Source organism: Lucilia cuprina, chromosome 2 (assembly GCF_022045245.1).
Source record: "Lucilia cuprina isolate Lc7/37 chromosome 2, ASM2204524v1, whole genome shotgun sequence".
NCBI classification, from domain to species: Eukaryota; Metazoa; Arthropoda; class Insecta; order Diptera; family Calliphoridae; genus Lucilia; species Lucilia cuprina.
Genome location: NC_060950.1, coordinates 25598075 through 25619957, shown reverse-complemented (window position 1 = coordinate 25619957; position 21883 = coordinate 25598075). Strand labels below are relative to the sequence as shown.

The following is a 21883-nucleotide window of genomic DNA, read 5'->3' as shown; positions in this document are numbered from 1 at the left end:
GCCAGAGGCGTCGCCGCTGAGGGTTACGATTTTTCCCTCTCCCTACAAACTCATAATCGTCTCTACGAGGGGGGGGGATATATTTGTAATTTTTTCTGCCCGCAACAATTATCGGATTTCTGTGTCTGATGGACGAGAGGTATACTGAGTTGTATTTATCAAGATGTCGGAAGGAACGAATAAGTGATGGTTGAAGTGTCGGTGGAGTTGATTAAGACTTGGTGGAGTTGTAATAACTTAATCTTTAATTTATTGGCGATTTTACTTAATGATTGAGTTTACTTCAAACATGTATAACTTATCACAGTAGGTCCTAGTGGCCACTGAAATCAATCTGTTAATCTGTCTTTAGATGATGAGAATGTTTGTAAGGACATGACATTACTCATAGTATGAAAAGGTTATTTTCACCTGATGATGAGTCCACGCCTTCTAACGGTTCTTCTTGCCTTCTGTCGGGGTTAGTTTGTCATGACACCTGTCATTCTTCAAATGGGGCTACTATGGGAATATATTGGATAACTCAGAAATTCCATACACATTAATTACATACAATGGGCCGGTGGTGAAAGAAGTCCTTGAGTTGTTCGTTTGTTTTGCTTTAGGTTTTTTTTTAGCAAACAAACATTATAATTATAGTTTAAGGGGTGAAAATTGTACCTACTTTTGGTACTTTTTTCATAAAACATTGATTTTGGTTTATTAACTTCTACATATAAATACATAATAACGGGCTCCCACTACGATGTTGCAACATTTTGGAATAGAATTTTTATTTCGTTAATGGGTAGAAAAAAGGTACCAAAAGGGGGTAAAAATGGGAAATTTGATTTTATTCAAACACAATGATCCAATTTAGATAAAATTTTTTAGATTTAGAAACACTGAATATGCTAATGAGGTGTTTTTTTGGAACCCTGGTACCAAGTGATATTTTTTGGTACTTTTTCATTCTTCATCTGGTACTTTTTGAGTTTTCTTTGATATTGAAATCGAAACATGAAATTAATAATAAAGGGACTTTTCGGTACTTTTTCGTTCTACACACGTATTTTTTGGAGTTTTCTTTAAAATTAAACCTAGAAACATGAAATTAAGCATGTAGAGCCCGGAGTAAATGAGAATCTATAAAAAGGGGACTTTTTGGTACTGTTTCGTTCTACAAAAGGTACTTTTTGAGTTTTCTATAAAATTTAACCTAGAAACATGAAATTAAGCATGTAGAACCCGGAGTAAATGAGAATCTATAAAAGGGGACTTTTTGGTACTTTTTCGTTCTTCAAAGGGACTTTTTGAATTTAATATAATATTGAACCTAGAAACATGAAATTAAGTATGTAGAGCCTGGATTAAGTGAGAACCTATAAAAGGGGACTTTTTGGTACTTTTTCGATCTTCAAAAGGTACTTTTTGGATTTTTGTATAATATGGAACCTAGAAACGTAAAATTAAGCATGTAGAACCCGGAGTAAATGAGAATCTATAAAAGGTGACTTTTTGGTACTTTTTCGTTCATCAAAAGGAATTTTCTATAATATTGAACCTAGAAACATGAAATTAAGTAGGCAGAGCCTGTATTAAGTTAGAACATATAAAAGGGGACTTTTTGGTAATTTTTCGTTCTTCGACTGGTAGTTATTGAGTTTTCTATAAAATTTAACCTGGAAACATGAAATTAAGATTTGAGTGAATGAAAATTTAAACTGGAATATTTTCTGGTACTTTTTCGTTCTTTAATTGGTACTTTTTGAATTTTCTATAATATTGAATTTAGGAACATGAAATTAAATAAAATAGGTCTTTTTGGTACTTTTTCGTACTGGTACTTTTAGAGCTTTCTAAAATATTAAACATGCAGTATCCTAATTGAACGAAAATTGATAAAGGATACTTTGGTACTTTTTTGTTCTTTTGTTAATACTTTTCTATAATATTGAACCTAAAAACATAAAATTGTATAAAAATGTGTATGCGATTTTTTACAATAATGATATTTATTTTATTCCATTACGATGAGGGTAGCGAAGCACACTGGGTATAGCTAGTATTCTATAATACTACAATTTCACTCCCTAATAACTTACAAGAAAAGAACATAAAAATTACTTCCTAAGAACGACTTCAGGTGTAGTGAATATGGAATCAAATGAAAAGAACATCCCTCCTATGACAAGCCTGTGTTAAAATTATTACTTCTTCAGGTCTCTTTCAGTACTTCCATGAAGTAAATTCTACTTCTTTTTCGCTACTTTGGAAGTTCTTTTTCTGCTGGGTATTAAATGAAAATAATAATTTGTATATATTTTGTCGTGGAAATATCAATCTTAAAAGGGAAAGAACATAATTTTATTTATTAAAATTACCACGTACATACAATGTTAGTGAACTTAACGATAATGCCGTTATTTTTGCTAGACATTACAAATGCCTTATCACGGATTTTTGATGATAAAGCACCTTCAGTAATTTTTAATATTATTAGTTTAAACTAATGATGGAAATTATAAATATTTTCAGGCATTCATACAAAATATCAAAAATTCGATTAAATATTAAAATTGTTAAATTCATTGATACAACGTACGAATACGTTATAACAATGTAATTATTAATTGTTTTAATCATTTTTATACTAATTTTTCAGTACTCTCTGTTTTACTTAGTATTTGCGTAGGGTATAGAAAATTTGTATAATTCGTTTATTTTCTTTAAGAGAGAGATAATTTTAAAAACCTGATTTTAAATCATATAAATAGAAGACGTATTTAAAATTTTTATTTTAGAACTCAATAAAATTCGAAAGTTTCAGTACGTATTTAAAAAATGACACGAGTTATAAAAGTTCTTTATTTAAATATATTAATTATATTTTGTACCATAACATCCATAAAAGCTGACTGCAAAATACATCTTCCGGCAGACATATCAATAAGACCAAGGGTCTATAAATATGTGGGCTCAAAGCTGATAAATGTAAAAAAAAACTATATAATTTTGCATCACAATCAAGAAATTGAAGCAAATTGTGATCTTGAATTCGAAAAGTAAGTACAGTTTTGTCAATATATAACATACATATATAAATGTATTAAGAAAAATTTGATATATTTGTATGCCTTTCAACTTTCTGATAAGGGTATATGGAATTTTTATAGTATATTTTTCAGATCTTATAAGAAAGTCTGTTCGTCAGTCCGTATGTTAATTAAAATCGTGATGCTGAATATATTGCAATCCTAATCTATTATGGAATATCATGGGTCAATTATAGACTGATATCCTTAAAATTTGCTAGAAATCTTTTGCTTCGTTTAAATCTTTTTATTTATGTCTAATTTCCTTGTTGGACTCGTATTGTATGAGGATAGGTGAAACATCGATCGATATATTTCGATATTGAACATTTTCAATACTATTTCGTAATTCGGACTCTATCGTGCTCTACATTGCTAAACAGAAGCTGTTAGAGAAATACAGAAATGAAATTAGACATTTTCTAAATTGTTTTAAATATTTATTTTACAAATTTTAGTAAAATCGTTCATAAGAACTTTCAAATTTAAATCGTATATAAATTATTTGAATAACATTCATAGAAATGTTAAATATTAACAACGGCTGTGCCGAATCTTAAATACCTTCCTCCAGCAAACTTTTTTATATCCTTCTCCTTCGTAAGAAGGGTATGAATGTCGAGAGTTTTAACGTGAGCACCTGCTTTGACGGCTTTATGTCACGGTGGTCTTTTTCATCCATCGGGGTAGACTTGAGAACGGTCTACCATCGCTCCGTTCTTCTTCAATGAAAAACTCAGGTGACAATTTTTGTACATTGGCTTTGACCGGTCCATGCACAAGTACTTTGCTAAAGTACTCTAGCTATCTAATCTCTGACCATTGGATGGCTTCTGTTGATTCGGCAACAGCATCTAGAGACGTAACCGGTGGACCGAAGTACGATCCATCAATAAGCCGAAGACATTGTTCTTACTCACAGTTACACACTGTGGTAATTCTGATATGAACAGAGTAAACTCTGAACATATCTGGACAAGGAAGGAAAATTCAATGGTATAATATGTATTTCATACCTTTCATCCATCATCGTTCAACCCAGCACATATCTCATTCATACGACACATTTATTATAGGAAGACGGGTGGGTGAGGCCCGCCGTACCCCACATTCATCCCGTACCATATACAATTAATAACAACTCCTTTCCAACGCTTAGTCCCACAGTCACTCCTCTGTGGGGTATCTGTTGTTTCGTCAACAGCACGGAACTTATTCCGAAATATTGACTTAACCTTACATCAATCTTTTAACCGCCACTTACTCTCCGCGCAAATTTGGGTTTAAACCACAACCACTACGTGGTTCCCGAATGAACCTCAACTAACAGACCAGCCAGGACATAGTCCTGCTGGCAACTGGTCACCCGTAGTACCATTTTATGCGGTGCTCTGGTCAGACCTCTTTCAATCTATGCAAGGACTAGACTGTAACCAATTTTTTAATCCCGGCCAGACTAGAGGTATTGGCCACCTCTTTATACCCCGTGATTGCAATAGCACCATATAATATGCCACTGGGGGGGAGGGGTGCTGTCAGAATTGTGTATATATAAGTTTGTCATTCCGTTTGTAATTTCTAAATTAAAATTTTCCGATCCCATAAAGTATAAATATTCTGGATCCTTATAGGTAGCGGAGTTCATTAAGCTATGTCTGTCTGTGTGTTTGTTGAAATCACTTCTTAGAGGACTCCAGATATCGGCGAGATAAGAATCTTCAATAATTCTGTTAGACATGCTTTCGAGAAGATCGCTATTTAAAATCAGCAAAATAGGTCCATAAATACAGGACCGAGACCTAAAATACGAATCAACCTTTGAAAATTTCATCAAAAATTTAAATTTTTTTCATGCTCAAACATGCCAAACAAAATTCATAATCATACGATAAATTTTATTATTGTACGCATGTTTATAAAAACAAGGCAGATCGAGAGCAGCATAGTAAGAGTAGCAGAGCGAAAGCAGCACTAGTGTGTTATTATTGGCTAGAAACATGAAATTAATTGTGTGGAGACTGGCTTATGTAAGAAGCCATAAAAGGGAACTTGTTGGTACTTTTTCCTTTTTTAAAGGTACTTTTTAAATTTAAGTATGTAGAGTCCAAAATAGGTGAGAACCCATAAAAGGGATCTTTATGGTACTTTTTTAGTTATTATACCCTACACCACTATAGTGGGGAGGGTATTATACGTTTGTGCTGATGTTTGTAACATACAAAAATATTGGTCCAATACCCACCTTAAAGTATACCGATCGATTCAGAATCATTTTTTGAGTCGATTAAGACATGTCCGTCCGTCCGTCCGTCTGTCCGGTTGGCTGTCCATGTAAACCTTGTGCGCAAGGTACAGGCCGCAATTTTCAAGATAATTTGATGAAATTTGGACCAAGCTTGTTTTTTGGCACAAGGACGAAGCCTATTGAAAATGGTTGAAATCGGTTCATTATTTCACCTAGCCCCCATACAACCGTACCTCCCGATTTGAACTTTTTATGCTATAATTACGTCAAATATTCTGCTATCTCTCTAAAAATTGGCACAAATATGTTTTATATAAGTATAAATGATACTGCAGATTTTCGTAAGGATCGGCCTATATTTGACCCTAGCCCCCATACAAACCCCCCCTTCAAAAAATGACTTAAACGTCTAAAATTGACTTGTAACCATTTGTATCGCAATGAAACTCAACAAAACTAACTGTTATTTAGAAATATATTCTTTTCCCAAATTTACCGAGGATCGGCCCATATTTGACCTATATAAAGCCTCATTTAGAAATTTTAGTTTTTTATCAATAAATGGCTTAAATATTTTGGAATTATGGTAATATTCAACATAAAAGTTTCTTTACAAAAAATAAAAATTTTTTAAAAGTAAAAATTGTAAAAATATACTCATGGTGTAGGGTATCATATGGTCGGCCATGCCCGACTATACTTTCCTACTTGTTAAAAATAACTTTTTGATTTTTTTTAATATTGAACCCAGAAATCTGAAATTAAGTATGTAGATCCGGAATTATTTTTCTTCGTTTATTTTACATTATTATTAAATACATTTTTATCCTTAACAGCTTCGCAACAAATCAACTTTTCGTCAAGTGTATGAACTCGATACAAACCAAAACGAATAAAAAGCATTCGTATAGTATCTACAATTATGAAAGTGCTATAAATTTAAGGTGCTCCACAATAAAATGGAAATTATATGAATCGTCGGAGAAATTCACATGGTGTCCATTTTATTTGACATCATATTTTGTGGGTCGACCTAGTGTTTTTAATAGTTATATTTTTTTGGCTGGAATTTGTTATAATACCTATGATCAGTCCCTTTCATCAGTTTATTATACACTGGCACCAAAACATTCTGTTTATATGGTAAAATTTCTTAAATAAAAAAACTTTTTAAATCTTTTTAATTTAAATTTGAAAATTTTAGAAACCATCTAACTTGAAGAATTCGAGCACACCACCTCTTTTAGAAATACAATATATAGATGAATCTTTTGGTCCAAATAAGTAAGTTATGAAAGTGGCATGATATACCAATAATATAAGCAACATACTCTCTTTTATTATATGTATTTACATAGCATCACAAAAGACGATTTCGTTAATGAACAGTTCCAAAACATGTTCACCTACACAAACTATGGCTACAGTTCCATAATACAAATGCCTAAACTTAATTCTACATTTAATCAGCAGTTCTCGTCTCTACTTGAATTTTTATGGTGGCCAAATTTGCGTCTTAACAATTGGCGACGTTATGAAGCTGCTCTCGAAAAGCATGTTGAAGGTGATAAACAAGCATATGACATCGTAGCGGGAATATCTGGCGTCATGGAAGCACCCTTTACTGAGAACTGTCAAACGAATTACACCATGGAAGAAGTCATCATTAAAACTGACAGCACAATACCATTGTATGTTTGGAATTATTTGCAGGCCAGTGACAATAGCACCAATGAAATTGTCATTATTGGTATAAATTCACCATTTAATGAAGTAAGTATTTAGTTAAAAATGATTTTATTAAATGAAAAATTTTGAAATTTGTTTTTATATTATTTCTTTTTAGTTTTATGCGGAAAAGGATATAATCTTTTGTCCAGACATATGTCACGAAATTCCTTGGTTGAAAGAAATCAGCTCTACTTTTCGTTATAATGTAATGGGTATTATATTTTGCTGTAATGTTGAAGATGTTAAAACCTCAAAACGTTTAAATGGTTTTCCTAACACGGACTTAAAATCAAAACCAGTTGAAACATTAGATTCCGGAAATAATTTAAATACTTCCCTTGAAACTGATTTGAAAGCAAATCCAACAGAAACAGTAGATAATGAAAATAACTTCTTTGAAAATGAAGAAGAAGAAGAAGAAGAGGATTATTAATAAAATAATAAAAAAGGAATTAACTTTGTATTTTAAAATTGTAAGTGAAATAATAACTATATAAGTGGGATTTCATGTCCCAGAGAACCAACTTTTAAAATACTTTTCAAAAATGCATAATGGACTTTAAAAGGGGTATTTCGAATAATGGCTTCTCTATATTAAGCCTTTTTAATATAATAAGAATATTTGCAATCCATGGCACGCCCATTTTCTCATGGCTATTCTGACGCCTATGAAAGTGAAATAACGACCGTGGTCATCATGATTAACACCGCTGGAAATTTTATCCCAACCAGAAGACATCGGTTACAAAAGTTAGGCTTTCTGACATGAAATCGAAACATTAAAATTCTGGACTAGCCTATAGGGTAGATTATAGACTATAGACTAGACTATAGTCTAGACTATAGACTAGACTATAGACTGGACTATAGAATAGACTATGGACTGGACTGTAGACTAGACTATAGACTGGACTGTAGACTAGACTATAGACTGGACTATAGACTAGACTATAAACTAGACTATAGACTAGACTATAGACTGGAATGTAGACTAGACTATAGACTAGACTATAGACTAGACTATAAACTAGGCTATAGACTAGAATATAGACTATACTATAGACTATACTATAGACTAGACTATAGACTAGACTATAGACTAGACTATATACTAGACTATAGACTAGACTATAGACTAGACTATATACTAGACTATAGACTAGACTATAGACAAGACTATAGACTAGACTATAGAGTAGACTACAGACTAGACTATAGACTATACTATAGACTAGACTATAGACTAGACTAGACTATAGACTAGACTATAGACTAGACTATAGACTAGACTATAGACTAGACTATAGACTAGACTATAGACTAGACTTTAGACTAGAATATAGACTAGACTATAGACTAGACTATAGACTAGAATATAGACTAGACTATAGACTAGAATATAGACTAGAATATAGACTAGACTATAGATTAGACTATAGAGTAGACTATAGACTAGACTATAGACTAGAATATAGACTAGACTATAGACTATACTATAGACTAGACTATAGACTAGACTATAGACTAGACTATAGACTAGACTATAGACTAGACTATAGACTAGACTATAGACTAGACTATGGACTAGACTATAGACTAGACTATAGACTAGACTAGACTAGACTATAGACTAGACTATAGACTAGACTAGACTATAGACTAGACTAGACTAGACTATAGACTAGACTAGACTATAGACTAGACTAGACTAGACTATAGACTAGACTATAGGCTAGACTATAGACTAGACTATAGACTAGACAAGACTATAGACTAGACTATAGACTAGACTATAGACTAGACTATAGACTAGACTATAGACTAGACTATAGACTAGACTATAGACTAGACTATAGACTAGACTATAGACTAGACTATAGACTAGACTATAGACTAGACTATAGACTAGACTTTAGACTAGAATATAGACTAGACTATAGACTAGACTATAGACTAGAATATAGACTAGACTATAGACTAGACTATAGACTAGACTATAGACTAGACTATAGACTAGACTATAGACTAGACTTTAGACTAGAATATAGACTAGACTATAGACTAGACTATAGACTAGAATATAGACTAGACTATAGACTAGAATATAGACTAGAATATAGACTAGACTATAGATTAGACTATAGAGTAGACTATAGACTAGACTATAGACTAGAATATAGACTAGACTATAGACTAGACTATAGTATGGTCTATAGTCTAGACTATAGTATGGTCTATAGTCTAGACTATAGTATAGTCTATAGTCTGGTCTCTAGTCAAGTCTAGAAATTTAAATTTTTACAAATTAACATATCCGAGGTGTCCTTCTCTTTCAAGTTAAAATGTTAAATATTTTACAAAACTTACTTATTATTTCACTGAAGTCTAGTGAAGCTTCAAGAAGTTACAATTTAAGTTTCCTCTATATTTTCTATACCACTGTGCGTTTTTTGTTAAATGTACACATTTTCTTTTACGTAGTCATAAGAAAATGTTTTCTTTATCGAAACACATTCCAAGTAGATTAAGACGGTAAAATATCTTATCTCTACCTTAAACCCATGAAAGTTAATCAACCAGCATAGAGATCAAAAGCTAAGTAAATTAACTGTAATGTTGTTATCTTGTTAATTGACGGAGTGTTAATTGACGGAGTGACGATACAAATAGTCTGAGAACAAGCGTTTAAGCATTGAATCAGTGACTGACTAGAAACAGTAAGAGAACAAACGATTAAGCTGCTTAAATTTGTATTAAACGCAACGAAAACATTATGACATTTAATTTAGGCCTTTAGCAATAAAAAATGTTATCTCTTGTTTTTGGTTGTTGTTTCTGTGCTTTCTTTTTGTTAATAAATAGACACACGTACTTACCCATAATGAAGCACTTTTTTTATTAATACACACAGATAGACGACTTACCATTATTACTAAACGACTGTCATTTAAACATACCCTGTAGTTCGAGGTGACGATCAAGAACAGATGATTTTAACTGATTTCCACTAGATATGCTTAAGTGTCGATTAAATATTCTCTGCCCTACAAAGTGGATACAAACATAATTACTTAAATTGAGTAATACAAAAATTTAAATATTTTTTAAGAAACTGTTGGGTTACTATTTCTACAGTTATCCTGAAATTCCATACAAGGATCTAAATGTGTGCCAGCACAAACACAGTATAACAATATAATCATCTGTTACCACTTTAGCTTAACAGAAACCATAATAAGGCTTAAGGTTATTGTGAAATAAATAATTTACAAGTTGTATTTATCTGCCCGATAAAAGTGTATTTCATATGGAGATGGTATTGAATGTGTCTGAAATATCAATAGAAAAAGACAAGTTGCAAGTACTTCTTTAAATCCCTATTTGTAATCGAGCGTAGAAGTACTTGCCTCCAATGACATCACCGTGTTAAAATAATGACTCAAATTGCTAATAAAGAAGTAGTGCAAAGAGGTTTTATTAGCTTTTTAACTCATTACTGTTCAATGTAAGTTTTTCCTGGGGTTATTGGCTTTATGTTTTGGTTAATAGTATTTAAATATTACAAAGTAATAAATTGTTCAAAGTACGGAGGAAATATTCTTTAAGCTGAAATAAATAATTTGTAGCTACGAAAAGTTTTTCTGTAGTACCGGGGTCTAAGAGAGCTAAATGATTAAATCCACAGAATTACTTCTTTAACCATCAAAAGAGTAAAAAACTACTGCTGAATGACAGGCCGCATAGGATTTAATCCGCGTACCCTGACATGGAAAAAGCAATCACTGGTCTAAAGTCAATAGAAGGGGGTGACAAGTACCAACATCAGGTGAAATCAATCTTCCGGCAAAGCGGAAGATGACCACCCTTAATGATGTCATGAGAAAATTGCATTATTCAAAATGCAATCTCCATCATCTAATGACCCATTCCAGTGTATTCCTTAACCCCCTAAAGCCCGCACAACCACACTACTGAGATCGCTCTGTTGTATTGGCAACAGCACCTAAGAGACATATTTGGTAGTCCGAAATACCCAACAAAATGGATCAGGATACCTCTTATATGAACCGATCAATGTAACAGAGGAAGTAGGAATTTCCAAAGTCAATTAATTCCAATAATTGTCCCGACAAATAGTCGCGCAGCATGTATCAATATATCCTGTTGAGATGGCAACAGCACCGAAGAACTTCCCCAAAGCGTAAAAAGGCATACTAAATCAGTACTAATCTCCAATATATGGAGACTTTCCCGGTCTTTCACTAAATTTAGCATCAGTTCCATTCCCATGATCATAAAGATCGATCTACGGGATGACAGGCTACCATTGTATACTGAACTGATAATTCCCCAGCATATACTGGCGTCCCACTACGCGAACGGTAAGAGATACCGATCGGGTTTAGGAATCCAGCATATGCTGCTTTGTACACAGACCTGTTCGAATAGAGATTTATCTAACCCATTAGGTATAGGATATATCAGTCCTTAAACCCGAGAATTTTGGTATTAAACTACAGCCACTTTGTGGATCCCGAAGGAACCTCAACCAACTGACCAGGCAGGTCATAGTCCTGCGGGCAACTGGCCACCCGTAGTGCCAGATTATATGGTGCTCTGGTTAGACTTCATGCCAAATCATTCCGAGGCGAAGCCAAGGATACATTTGACATCACCAGTTTATAGTCCCGGCAGACTAGAGGTATTGGTAGCACCTCTTTATAATATTGAAACTAGGAACATGAAATTAAATATATAGATTCGAAATTATATGAGAAAAAAATAAAAGGGAAATTTTTGGTACTTTTTCGTTTTTCAAAAGGTACTTTTTAGGTTTTCTGTAATAATGAACTAAGTAATATTATATTAAGTATGCATAGCCCGGATTGTACAAAACACATCAAAGGAAATTTTTGGTACTTTTTCGTTCTACAAAAGGTACTTTTTGATTTTTTTTTATAAAATTGAACCTAGAAATATGAAATTGAGTATGTAGAGTAGGAATTAGGTGAGAATCCATAAAAGAGAACTTTTACGTATTTCAAAAGGTACTTTTTGAGTTTTGTATTATAATGAACCTAGAAACATGAAATTAAGTATGTAGAGCCCGGATTAAACGAGAACAAATCTTTTTGAATTTCCTATAATATTGAACATAGAAACATAGTATATAGCATCAAAATTAGATGAGAAGCAGAAAAAGTTAACTTTTTAGTACTTTTTTTTTTTGGTTTTTAAAATGTACTTTTTGAATTGTTTGTAATATTGAACTTAGAAATATGAAATTAAGTATGTAGCTTCTGAATTAGGTGAGAACCCATAAAAGGGAACTTTTTGGTACTTTTCCGTTTTTCAAAGAGTACTTTTTTGAACCCGGATTAGACGAGAACAAATCAATGGGGATTGTTTGGTACATTTTCTTTCTGCAAGAGGTACTTTTGAATTTTCTATAATATTGAACCTAGAAACATGAAATTAAGTATGTAGAGACGGAATTTGGTGAGAACCGGAAAAATTGAACTTTCTATAATATTAAACCTAGAAATATGAAAAATATAATATTAAACCTAGAAATAGAATATAGAACTCTTACTTGTTTTTGTAAATACTTTGTGATTATTTTTATTATTGTTGTAAATGAGCATTTACTGTCGTTGTAATTTTAGAGCTGTTCATTCTATTTCCACTCTGTCTTCTAGACAACAACTGTAGTTGTATTGTTTAGGCACACAGTTTATCCTGGTATTGTCCTTTAAGTTGAACAACAATACTTCCTTTGTTCGACAATGTGCAAAAGTATTAGAATTAACATAATAGCACTTGTTCTATGCGGGGATAGAATGATCAGGGAAATATTTTCAAAAATTTATATAATTTTCTTATCACAAAAATAAGAAATTATTGCTACACTTCCTAAACGTGTACTTTGTTTAAGAAATCCTTCCCTCCATGATGTGTACATTTGTTTTTCTAAACATTTACTTTGAAATGATTAGATGTTTGTTTCTATTAACATTTTATTTCCTTTAATTCTATCTTTATTTTAATATTAATTTTTATTTTCATTTCGTTTTAAAAGAATTGTCTAAATATATATAAAAGACATTAGCATGATATTGTTTGTCTAATGTCTTATTTATATTGTTGTCTTTATTACCTTTTATTTCTTTTTGTTTTAAAACCTGTTTTTGTTCTTTTTTCATTTCGTTCTTTAAGGACTCATTCTTACTCTATGACATTGTTAACTTAACTGTCTGTCTATCTCTATTCATATGTCTAGTCTGTCTGTTTCTACATCTGTCTTTCTTTCTATTTGGCAGTTTGTCTAAGTGTCTGTTCGTATTTATAATCCAATCTAATGCTGCTACATTTTATATCTTTATCTGTAAGATTTTGTTTTCACAGCATATTTTTAAGGGTTATAACCAGTTGTACAAATTGTTGTCAAAATAATAGAAATGTGAGACAAAAAAATAACAACAAATTTCTTTTAAATCAAGAAATTTTATAAAAAATATATGTAAATAGAAACACAAGAGACATAATAGAGCATTTCATTGGGATATTAGTGGCTTTTGTTTTAGTTATTATTTTGTAGCATACTTATATGGGTGACTCTGCTCTGTGTCTTATTGTTTAAATTTAGAAATGTACAATTGAGTGTTTTCAGCTATTGTTTTAAAAATTAAAATTAGCAATTTTTTCAAACAAACAACAAAGACAGATGATGTAAAATTTGATAAATAGCTTTATTTGTCGAAGCTTGAGCAGTTTTCTTTTATGTTAAATTGTTCCTTAATATAATAAATATAAATATACATTAGGGTGGTATTTTGTAAAAAAATTACATTTTTTTTCTTTAAAATGAAACAAATGTAAAAATTTTCAAAGCTTGTTTTTGTTTTACATTGAAATAACACGAACACCACCCTTAACGTGAATCAGGCATGGAAAATTTAGTACTTTAGTACCGTTCTTCAATACTTATATTTTGGGCACATTTTTAACTTTGACAAATAGTCTACATCGTAGTCACTTTTAAGTTTTTTATAGTCTAACATTTATTATCTAGTCTATTTGTTGATCTAGTCTATAGTTTAGTCTATGGTATGTTTTATAGTCTAGTCTATGATCAAGTCTAGTTTGTAGTAAGATTTATATGCCTATAGCATAGTTTAAAGCCTAGTCTATAGAGTAGTCTATAATCTGTTATTTATTGTATAGTCCAGTTTATAGTATAGTCCATAGTATTATAGTTTAGTCTAAATATGGTATAACCTATAGTTTAGTCTATAGTTAATTTTCTAGTATGTAGTCTAGTCTATAGTATATTTTATAGTCTAGTCTATCGTCTGGTCTATAGTTTAGACTAAAGTATAGTCTAAAGTATAGTCTATAGTCTGGTCTATAGTCTAGTCTATAGTCCAGTCTATAGTCTAGTCTATAGTCTAGTCTTTAGTCTAGTCTTTAGTCTAGTCTATAGTCTAATCTATAGTCTAGTCTATAGTCTAGTCTATAGTCTAGTCTATAGTCTAGTCTATAGTCTAGTCTATAGTCTAGTCTATAGTCTAGTCTTTAGTCTAGTCTATAGTCTAGTCTATAGTCTAGTCTATAGTCTAGTCTATAGTCTAGTCTATAGTCTAGTCTATAGTCTAGTCTAGTCTACTATAGTCTAGTCTATAGTCTAGTCTATAGTTAGTCTATAGTCTAGTCTATAGTCTAGTCTATAGTCTAGTCTATAGTCTAGTCTATAGTCTAGTCTATAGTCTAGTCTATAGTCTAGTCTATAGTCTAGTCTATAGTCTAGTCTATAGTCTAGTCTATAGTCTAGTCTATAGTCTAGTCTATAGTCTAGTCTATAGTCTAGTCTATAGTCTAGTCTATAGTCTAGTCTATAGTCTAGTCTATAGTCTAGTCTATAGTCTAGTCTATAGTCTAGTCTATAGTCTAGTCTATAGTCTAGTCTATAGTCTAGTCTATAGTCTAGTCTATAGTCTAGTCTATAGTCTAGTCTATAGTCTAGTCTATAGTCTAGTCTATAGTCTAGTCTATAGTCTAGTCTATAGTCTAGTCTATAGTCTAGTCTATAGTCTAGTCTATAGTCTTTATAGTCTAGTCTATAGTCTAGTCTATAGTCTAGTCTATAGTCTAGTCTATAGTCTAGTCTATAGTCTAGTCTATAGTCTAGTCTATAGTCTAGTCTATAGTCTAGTCTATAGTCTAGTCTATAGTCTAGTCTATAGTCTAGTCTATAGTCTAGTCTATAGTCTAGTCTATAGTCTAGTCTATAGTCTAGTCTATAGTCTAGTCTATTTTAGTCTATAGTCTAGTCTATAGTCCAGTCTATAGTCTAGTCTATAGTCTAGTCTATAGTCTAGTCTATAGTCTATTATATAGTCTAGTCTATAGTCTAGTCTATAGTCTAGTCTATAGTCTAGTCTATAGTCTAGTCTATAGTCTAGTCTATAGTCTAGTCTATAGTCTAGTCTATAGTTAGTCTATAGTCTAGTCTAAAGTCAAGTCTATAATCTAGTCTATAGTCGAGTCTATAGTCAGGTCTATAGTCTAGTCTGTAGTCTAGTCTATAGTCTAGTATATAGTACAGTTTTTAGTCTAGTCTATAGTCTACTCTATAGTCTAGTCTATAGTCTAGTCTATAGTTTAATTTATAGTCTAGTCTATAGTATACCACATGGTCTAGTCTATTGTCTAGTCTATAGTTTAATTTACAGTCAAGTCTATAGTCTAGTTTATGGTCTAATTTATAGTCTAGTCTATAGTCTAGCCTCTAGTCTAGTTTATAGTCTAGTCTATAGTCTAGTCTATAGTCTAGTCTATAGTTTAGTCTGTAGTCTAGTATATAGTACAGTTAATAGTCTAGTCTATAGTCTACTCTATAGTCTAGTCTATAGTCTCGTCTATAGTCTACTCTATAGTAAAGTCTATAGTCTAGTCTATAGTCTAGTATATAGTATAATTTATAGTCTAGTCTATAGTCTAGTCTATATTCTAGTCTATAGTCCAGTTTATATTCTACTCTATAGTATATTCTGGTATATAGTCTAGTCTATAGTATATTCTAGTGTATAGTCTAGCCTATAGTCTAGTCTATATTCCAGTCTATAGGCTAGTCTAGTCTATAGTCTAGTTTATAGTTTAGTCTATAGTCGGGTCTATATTCTGGTCTATAGTCTGATCTAGTGTCTAGTCTATAGTCTATAATCCAGTCTATAATTTAGTCTATAATCTATGTTCTAGTTATTCTATAGTCTAGTGTATATTTTAGTCTATAGTCGAGCGGAAAATAGTACTTTAAAATCGTTAATTCAAAAAGTTCACATCTTCTTATAAAATACCATTAGTTCAATATTTCCATTGCCCATGCCTGGTTTGAATTATATACAAATTCAGTTTAAAATTTACATCTATTTGCACAACTTCTCTCTGTTTATACATAAATTAGTTTCATCATGATGGTTTCTTCATATTTGGCAGTTCGTTTGCTCCTTGGAGTATGCCATAAATTTGTGCAATACAAAAAGACCCCATAAAATATGTTATAATTTTCAACAATATGTTATTTAGGAAAATCATAAAAAAACTTGAAATTTATATACTTTAACTATGTACAATAATCGTGCTTTTATACACCCCTTAAAGTATGCAAACTTATAGGACAATCATTTTATAGCCCAAAATTATGCTGTATTATTAAAAAAATATTACATTTTTGGTAAATTTATGGCAATATTTACTCACGTTTAAGTGTTAGTTTTACGATATTTTTGATTTTCTTAGTGAAATTGTGAAAAGAGAAATTTAAGACAACATTGTGATCAAATTGTTTTAAACTGCTTTTAAATTAAACTATATTTCAAAAGAGAAAAATAAAAGAAAGATAATTTCTTCTGTTTTTTATTAACTAACAAATTTTGTGCTAAAATGAAATTTACAGATTTATTTATTGACCTTAATAGAACTTATAAACACTTATGAAGACGTTGAGACACAATCAAAAAGGAAAACATGTTTGTGTCTAGACAAATGTTTCTATGTTTGTCTAGGATATGCAGCAAGGACAGTAATTCGAATAGAGCAAGTACTTAAAGTAAACTGTAAAAAAGTCCTCTAATATATAAAAGCAATCCTTGAAACTTAATACATTTTTGTATTAAATAAAAAAAAAAAACGCCTGATGGTATGGTTGCCTTCATTTCGTAGATTTTTTGTGAGTGTTAGTATTGATTCCTTGTTGGAACGGTTTCAGAGATCCATTGTGGTTGTTGGTTCATATATGTGTAGCTTCTAAGTATTCTCTGGAATAGTTTTCTTACATTGTTAAATCTAGCCGGTTCTTTTCCCCACATTCTTCACGTTTCCATGATGATATTGGTATATTACAATACTGGTTTAAAGATGTAATACTAATAACTCCAGCCTGTCGGAACTATAAAAACTATGATGAAGATGAAATCGAACCAGGGTACCAAATTAACAAGGCATCAAATATCCTGGTACTTTAGGTTTCCAGTTTGTCCTGGCCCGTCATTTGATTGAGGTTCTTCTGCCTCCACGTAGGGGCTGTGGTTTAAACTTAAATTCGCTTCGTTTTAACCATAAAATATTGATTTATGGTGAAATATAATGTTCGGGAAGAGCTTCTGTTGTTGTACGTTCTACTGGCATAAAGGGATGAAGGTATGTACTGAGGTAAGCTTTTAGATGGTGATTATGTTCTATTGATTAAAAAAAATATTGCACTTTACTTGTCGAGATTTGATTGAGTTAGACACATGATATCTGTCATTTCTCAACTTGGCTACTACTACAGCAAGATATTAGATACTCGGGCAACTTATATCATGCTTTAGTAGGTGGTGAAACACGAAGAAGCTCATCCTATGGCCGTCAAGGCAGATGTTCACATAAAGCCCTTCGACATCTTGTCTCCTCTTGAAATCCTCTTTATCTTTTTCGCAGATGTTCACATAAAGCCCTTCGACATCTTGTCTCCTCTTGAAATCCTCTTTATCTTTTTCGCTAGTAGTTGGTATTGTTCTCTCAGACTTTTGTTATTGTTGTTTAATTGCAGATTGAGTTCTTTTATTTTAGAAACTAGATTTCTAGAGGAGTCTGATATTTCTGTGGTTCATCTCTTGCTCACCAATATATGGTCAATCGGATTGCATTAAGGGCACTTCACACGATCACACTTTTAAGTAATAAAAAAGTAATATGAAATTCCATCCGTATAACAAACAAGTAGGAAAGTATGGTCGACTCAAAAAAATGATTCTGAATCGATCGGTATACTTTTCATAAAAATACATCCCTAATCTAAGGCGATCTGCTTGTTTTTATTGAATCATTTCAAAAAATGAAGAGAGACATAAGACTGTCAAATTTTCCATCAATATTCTCTATCAATGTATGATGGTTTCATTACATATTGCGTTTAGACGATCATATTACTTGTGTGATCGTGTAAAGCCGGTTTTAGTTGTATTTCCTTATGTGGGAAGAAGGAGCCACATATGATGAGTTTGAATGTCAGTCGGTGCAAGTGTATGAAATTTAATTTTCGGCGTGGTTTAAGGTATATTCGGAAATTAACCTTATTTGGAAGATTGGGGTCCTTCCATAAGATTTTTGTGGATCTACTTACCGTTCCATTATTCCAGTCCACGCTGCGTCAAACAGTTTTTCATGTCGCTTTCTTCTACTTTTCTTTATAAAAAGTAAATTCGCCGATCCAAAATAATCGATGGCGGCGACGCAACGATTTTCAGTCAACGGCTAGGACTTATTATAGAAAATATCTGCGGAGGCTAAATTGACGGCTCAATTCAACCTTTCCTTAGACCTGGATCACACTGGGAAACTTTTGTTGAGAAACTTTTGATTTTGTGTGTGAGAGAAAGAGATGGTTGATATTTATTTCTCTCACATACAAAAATCAAAAATTTCTCAAAAAAAGTTTTCTAGTGTGAACCAGGTCTTAAGAAATTAACCTTATAAGCGTTTATTATACTGACAAATCTCTGTCTCATAAATAGAAACCGGTCAAATTATTTTCTAAAAAAAATTTCGATTTTAATCTTTATTAGCGGCTACGTTTACGCTTTTGAGCCGAAAGAAGTCGCGGCTTGCATATATTCGAGATGGTTAAAAAAATTGGTGCTGTTCGATTTGTGGACATCGCATAAACATGTTCGGAACCAAGATTCGCAACACAGTCTTACGAACACAACATATACGCGGTGGATGAGATTTTTTTGGCCAGAACTTAACTCACAGTTAAAATATGATTAAAAAATTTAAGATAATTTAAATCAACCATGTACAGTATTTTGTTATATTATTTTTTTTAGTATTTACTAAAAACGGAAATAGTATGTACTGTAAATCTCACTATTAAACTGATAATAATCTCTTACCATAAAAGACGTCTTTATGACGTTTAGGGTACGTGCAAATTGTGCAAATATTAAAAGGAATAAATGAAAACACTATTTTTAAAAATATTTTCTTAATTAAGCTTTAACTAAATATAACTGTAAAAGTAAATTTTAGATAATTTTAACACTGAAATGATTTAAACTAGTAGCTCGTCTTTAGTTGAGTAGTAAAATATTTTTATTATCAGTTTAATTCAATTCTCCTTTTCTTTTCGTTGATAAAAAAAAACTGAGATAAAGTGTTGCTTCTAATGTTTAAAAGGTCCTTTAGTTTTATATTGTTTATTTTAAGAGGTGATAACCCAAATGAACAAGAAATAAAAACAAACAAAAATAAAATTTGAAAAGCTTTTAGAAAACTAAAATGTTTTATAGGGGAAAAAGGGAAACAATAATGAAAACTTTTCTTTTAACTATTCTATGAACTTGGGTATGATTTAGAAAATAATACATACCAAGCAAAAACTTACATTGAAAAGTAATAGTAAATTTTACTTATACAATAGCATTTTAAGTCATTAATCTAAAACGGTGATGTCATTGGTTGCAAACACTTAACATGCTCGCTTACAAATAGGGAGTTATGTAAGTACATACTACGATCGCCTGCAGATAAGGAGTTAAATAAGTTACTATACTGATACTAAGTAATGCAGACGGTAAGTTTTAGTCATTAAACAGTAAGTTATTAAGAAAGTAAATGTCATTATCATGTTTTTGCTGGGTATGTACATATGTTTTTGTACTGATGTAAATTAACACATGAAGCTATTTCAAAGGTTTTATTTTGATAACAATTAACTTTTTAATTAAAAAAGCAGATAAGTAGAGCTTGTTAATTTGTTTTAATAAGAAAAGTGAGACTGAGTGAAACTACACAGAAAGTTATTATTTTAAAACTCTGCCTTTCTATACAGAAGACAGTTCTTCTCTCATAAAGCGATGCAAGAAACTACTGTTCAATTCACAATCGGTGTTCTAAGGTTGTAACGTAGTATGTCTTAACATTTTATTAATATGTTTTTGTTAAAAAAAATATATATATTTTAAACATTTTTATGACATACAACTCTACAACGATACGACATCGATTGTGAATTAAACATATATAGTTTTGATAATGATTATATAACATATGTATAGTTACGACATTCTAAATTTAGTTTATGTTTCTTTTTAGTTCCTTTTTACTCCACTGACCATTTTATTTGGTTTTAGGTCATAAACTTGTCATGAAATGAACAAATAAATAACATTTAAATGTAGTCGTAAAAAGAGTAAACAACAGATTTACTCGGGATTTGGCAAAAGATATTTTGTTAATAATATACTTAAAACAAATATGCAAAAATGCATAAATGTTCTTATTTTTTTTTTGTAAAGTTCACATCACATAAACTAGGATTATATCATCAGATAATCACCCAGGTCGACATATTTAAAAAATGTAAACTTCTTCAATTCATAGTCAAAATCTAAATTTTATACACATACGTTGTGTAAAATGTTAACAAATAGGGAAAGTTCATTATTGACAATATATTGTTTGTCAATTTGGTACCAATTTTGTACATTTCTTTTCTCCTCCAGTTATTATGAACTTTGCTAATAATACATTTTCAAACAAATTTATTGCTATGACAGTAGTTTGCGAATATGTAGTATGTATGTAGTTAGCAAGTTGTCAACTTCCGTTATTAAAGTTGTAAATATTCGTAAAATAACTTGTTACTGTATTAATACGTGAAACTAATATCAAATGACAAACGCCAAAACTTTACATATAAATAATCGCAAATACAGGGTGTTAAGAAATGGTAGTTTATGAGAATTTACCACAAAAAACAATATTGTCAAGATATTTCCTTAATGGAACCACATTTAGTGCAAAAATTAAAAAAAACTAAAAAGATATTTAAATATGTGTTTGTTTGTAGTAGTACTAAATACATATGTACAATGTATCTATATGACTAAATGTATATGTGTTTTATAAGCAAGTTTTATAGTGAGTATCAGAAGAAAATGACAAAACATTACGCCCCAAATGCGTTTTAACAATATAAATAACTTTTGTGTACTAAACTAATATACACTTCAATTGTTAAGATGCCCATGTCGTGAAAAATACCGTAGTTCAAGGAGGATGTGACAAATAAGTTTTTATAGTTCTGGTTAATATCTAAGTAATAGCTAACTAACTAACTAACTAACTAACTAACTAACTAACTAACTAACTAACTAACCAACTAATTAACAAACTAATAAACTAACTAACTAACTAACTAACTAACTAACTAACTAACTAACTAGCTAACTAACTAACTAACTAACTAACTAACTAACTAACTAACTAACTAACTAACTAACTAACT

General features: G+C 31.2%; 2 protein-coding genes across 4 annotated transcripts in view; one reads left to right on the top strand and one right to left on the bottom strand.

Moving 5' to 3' along the window:
* The window catches only part of LOC111682832, a 173729-nt gene that overhangs the window by 20845 nt on the left and 131001 nt on the right, over positions 1-21883 (bottom strand). The window lies entirely within an intron of this gene.
* Positions 2776-7574, top strand: LOC111682833. Its single transcript, XM_023444822.2, has 5 exons — positions 2776-3044; positions 6156-6462; positions 6524-6603; positions 6678-7092; positions 7166-7574. Exons 1-5 carry the CDS (start codon positions 2824-2826, stop codon positions 7481-7483), a joined length of 1341 nt encoding a protein of 446 aa, XP_023300590.2. The 5' UTR covers positions 2776-2823; the 3' UTR covers positions 7484-7574.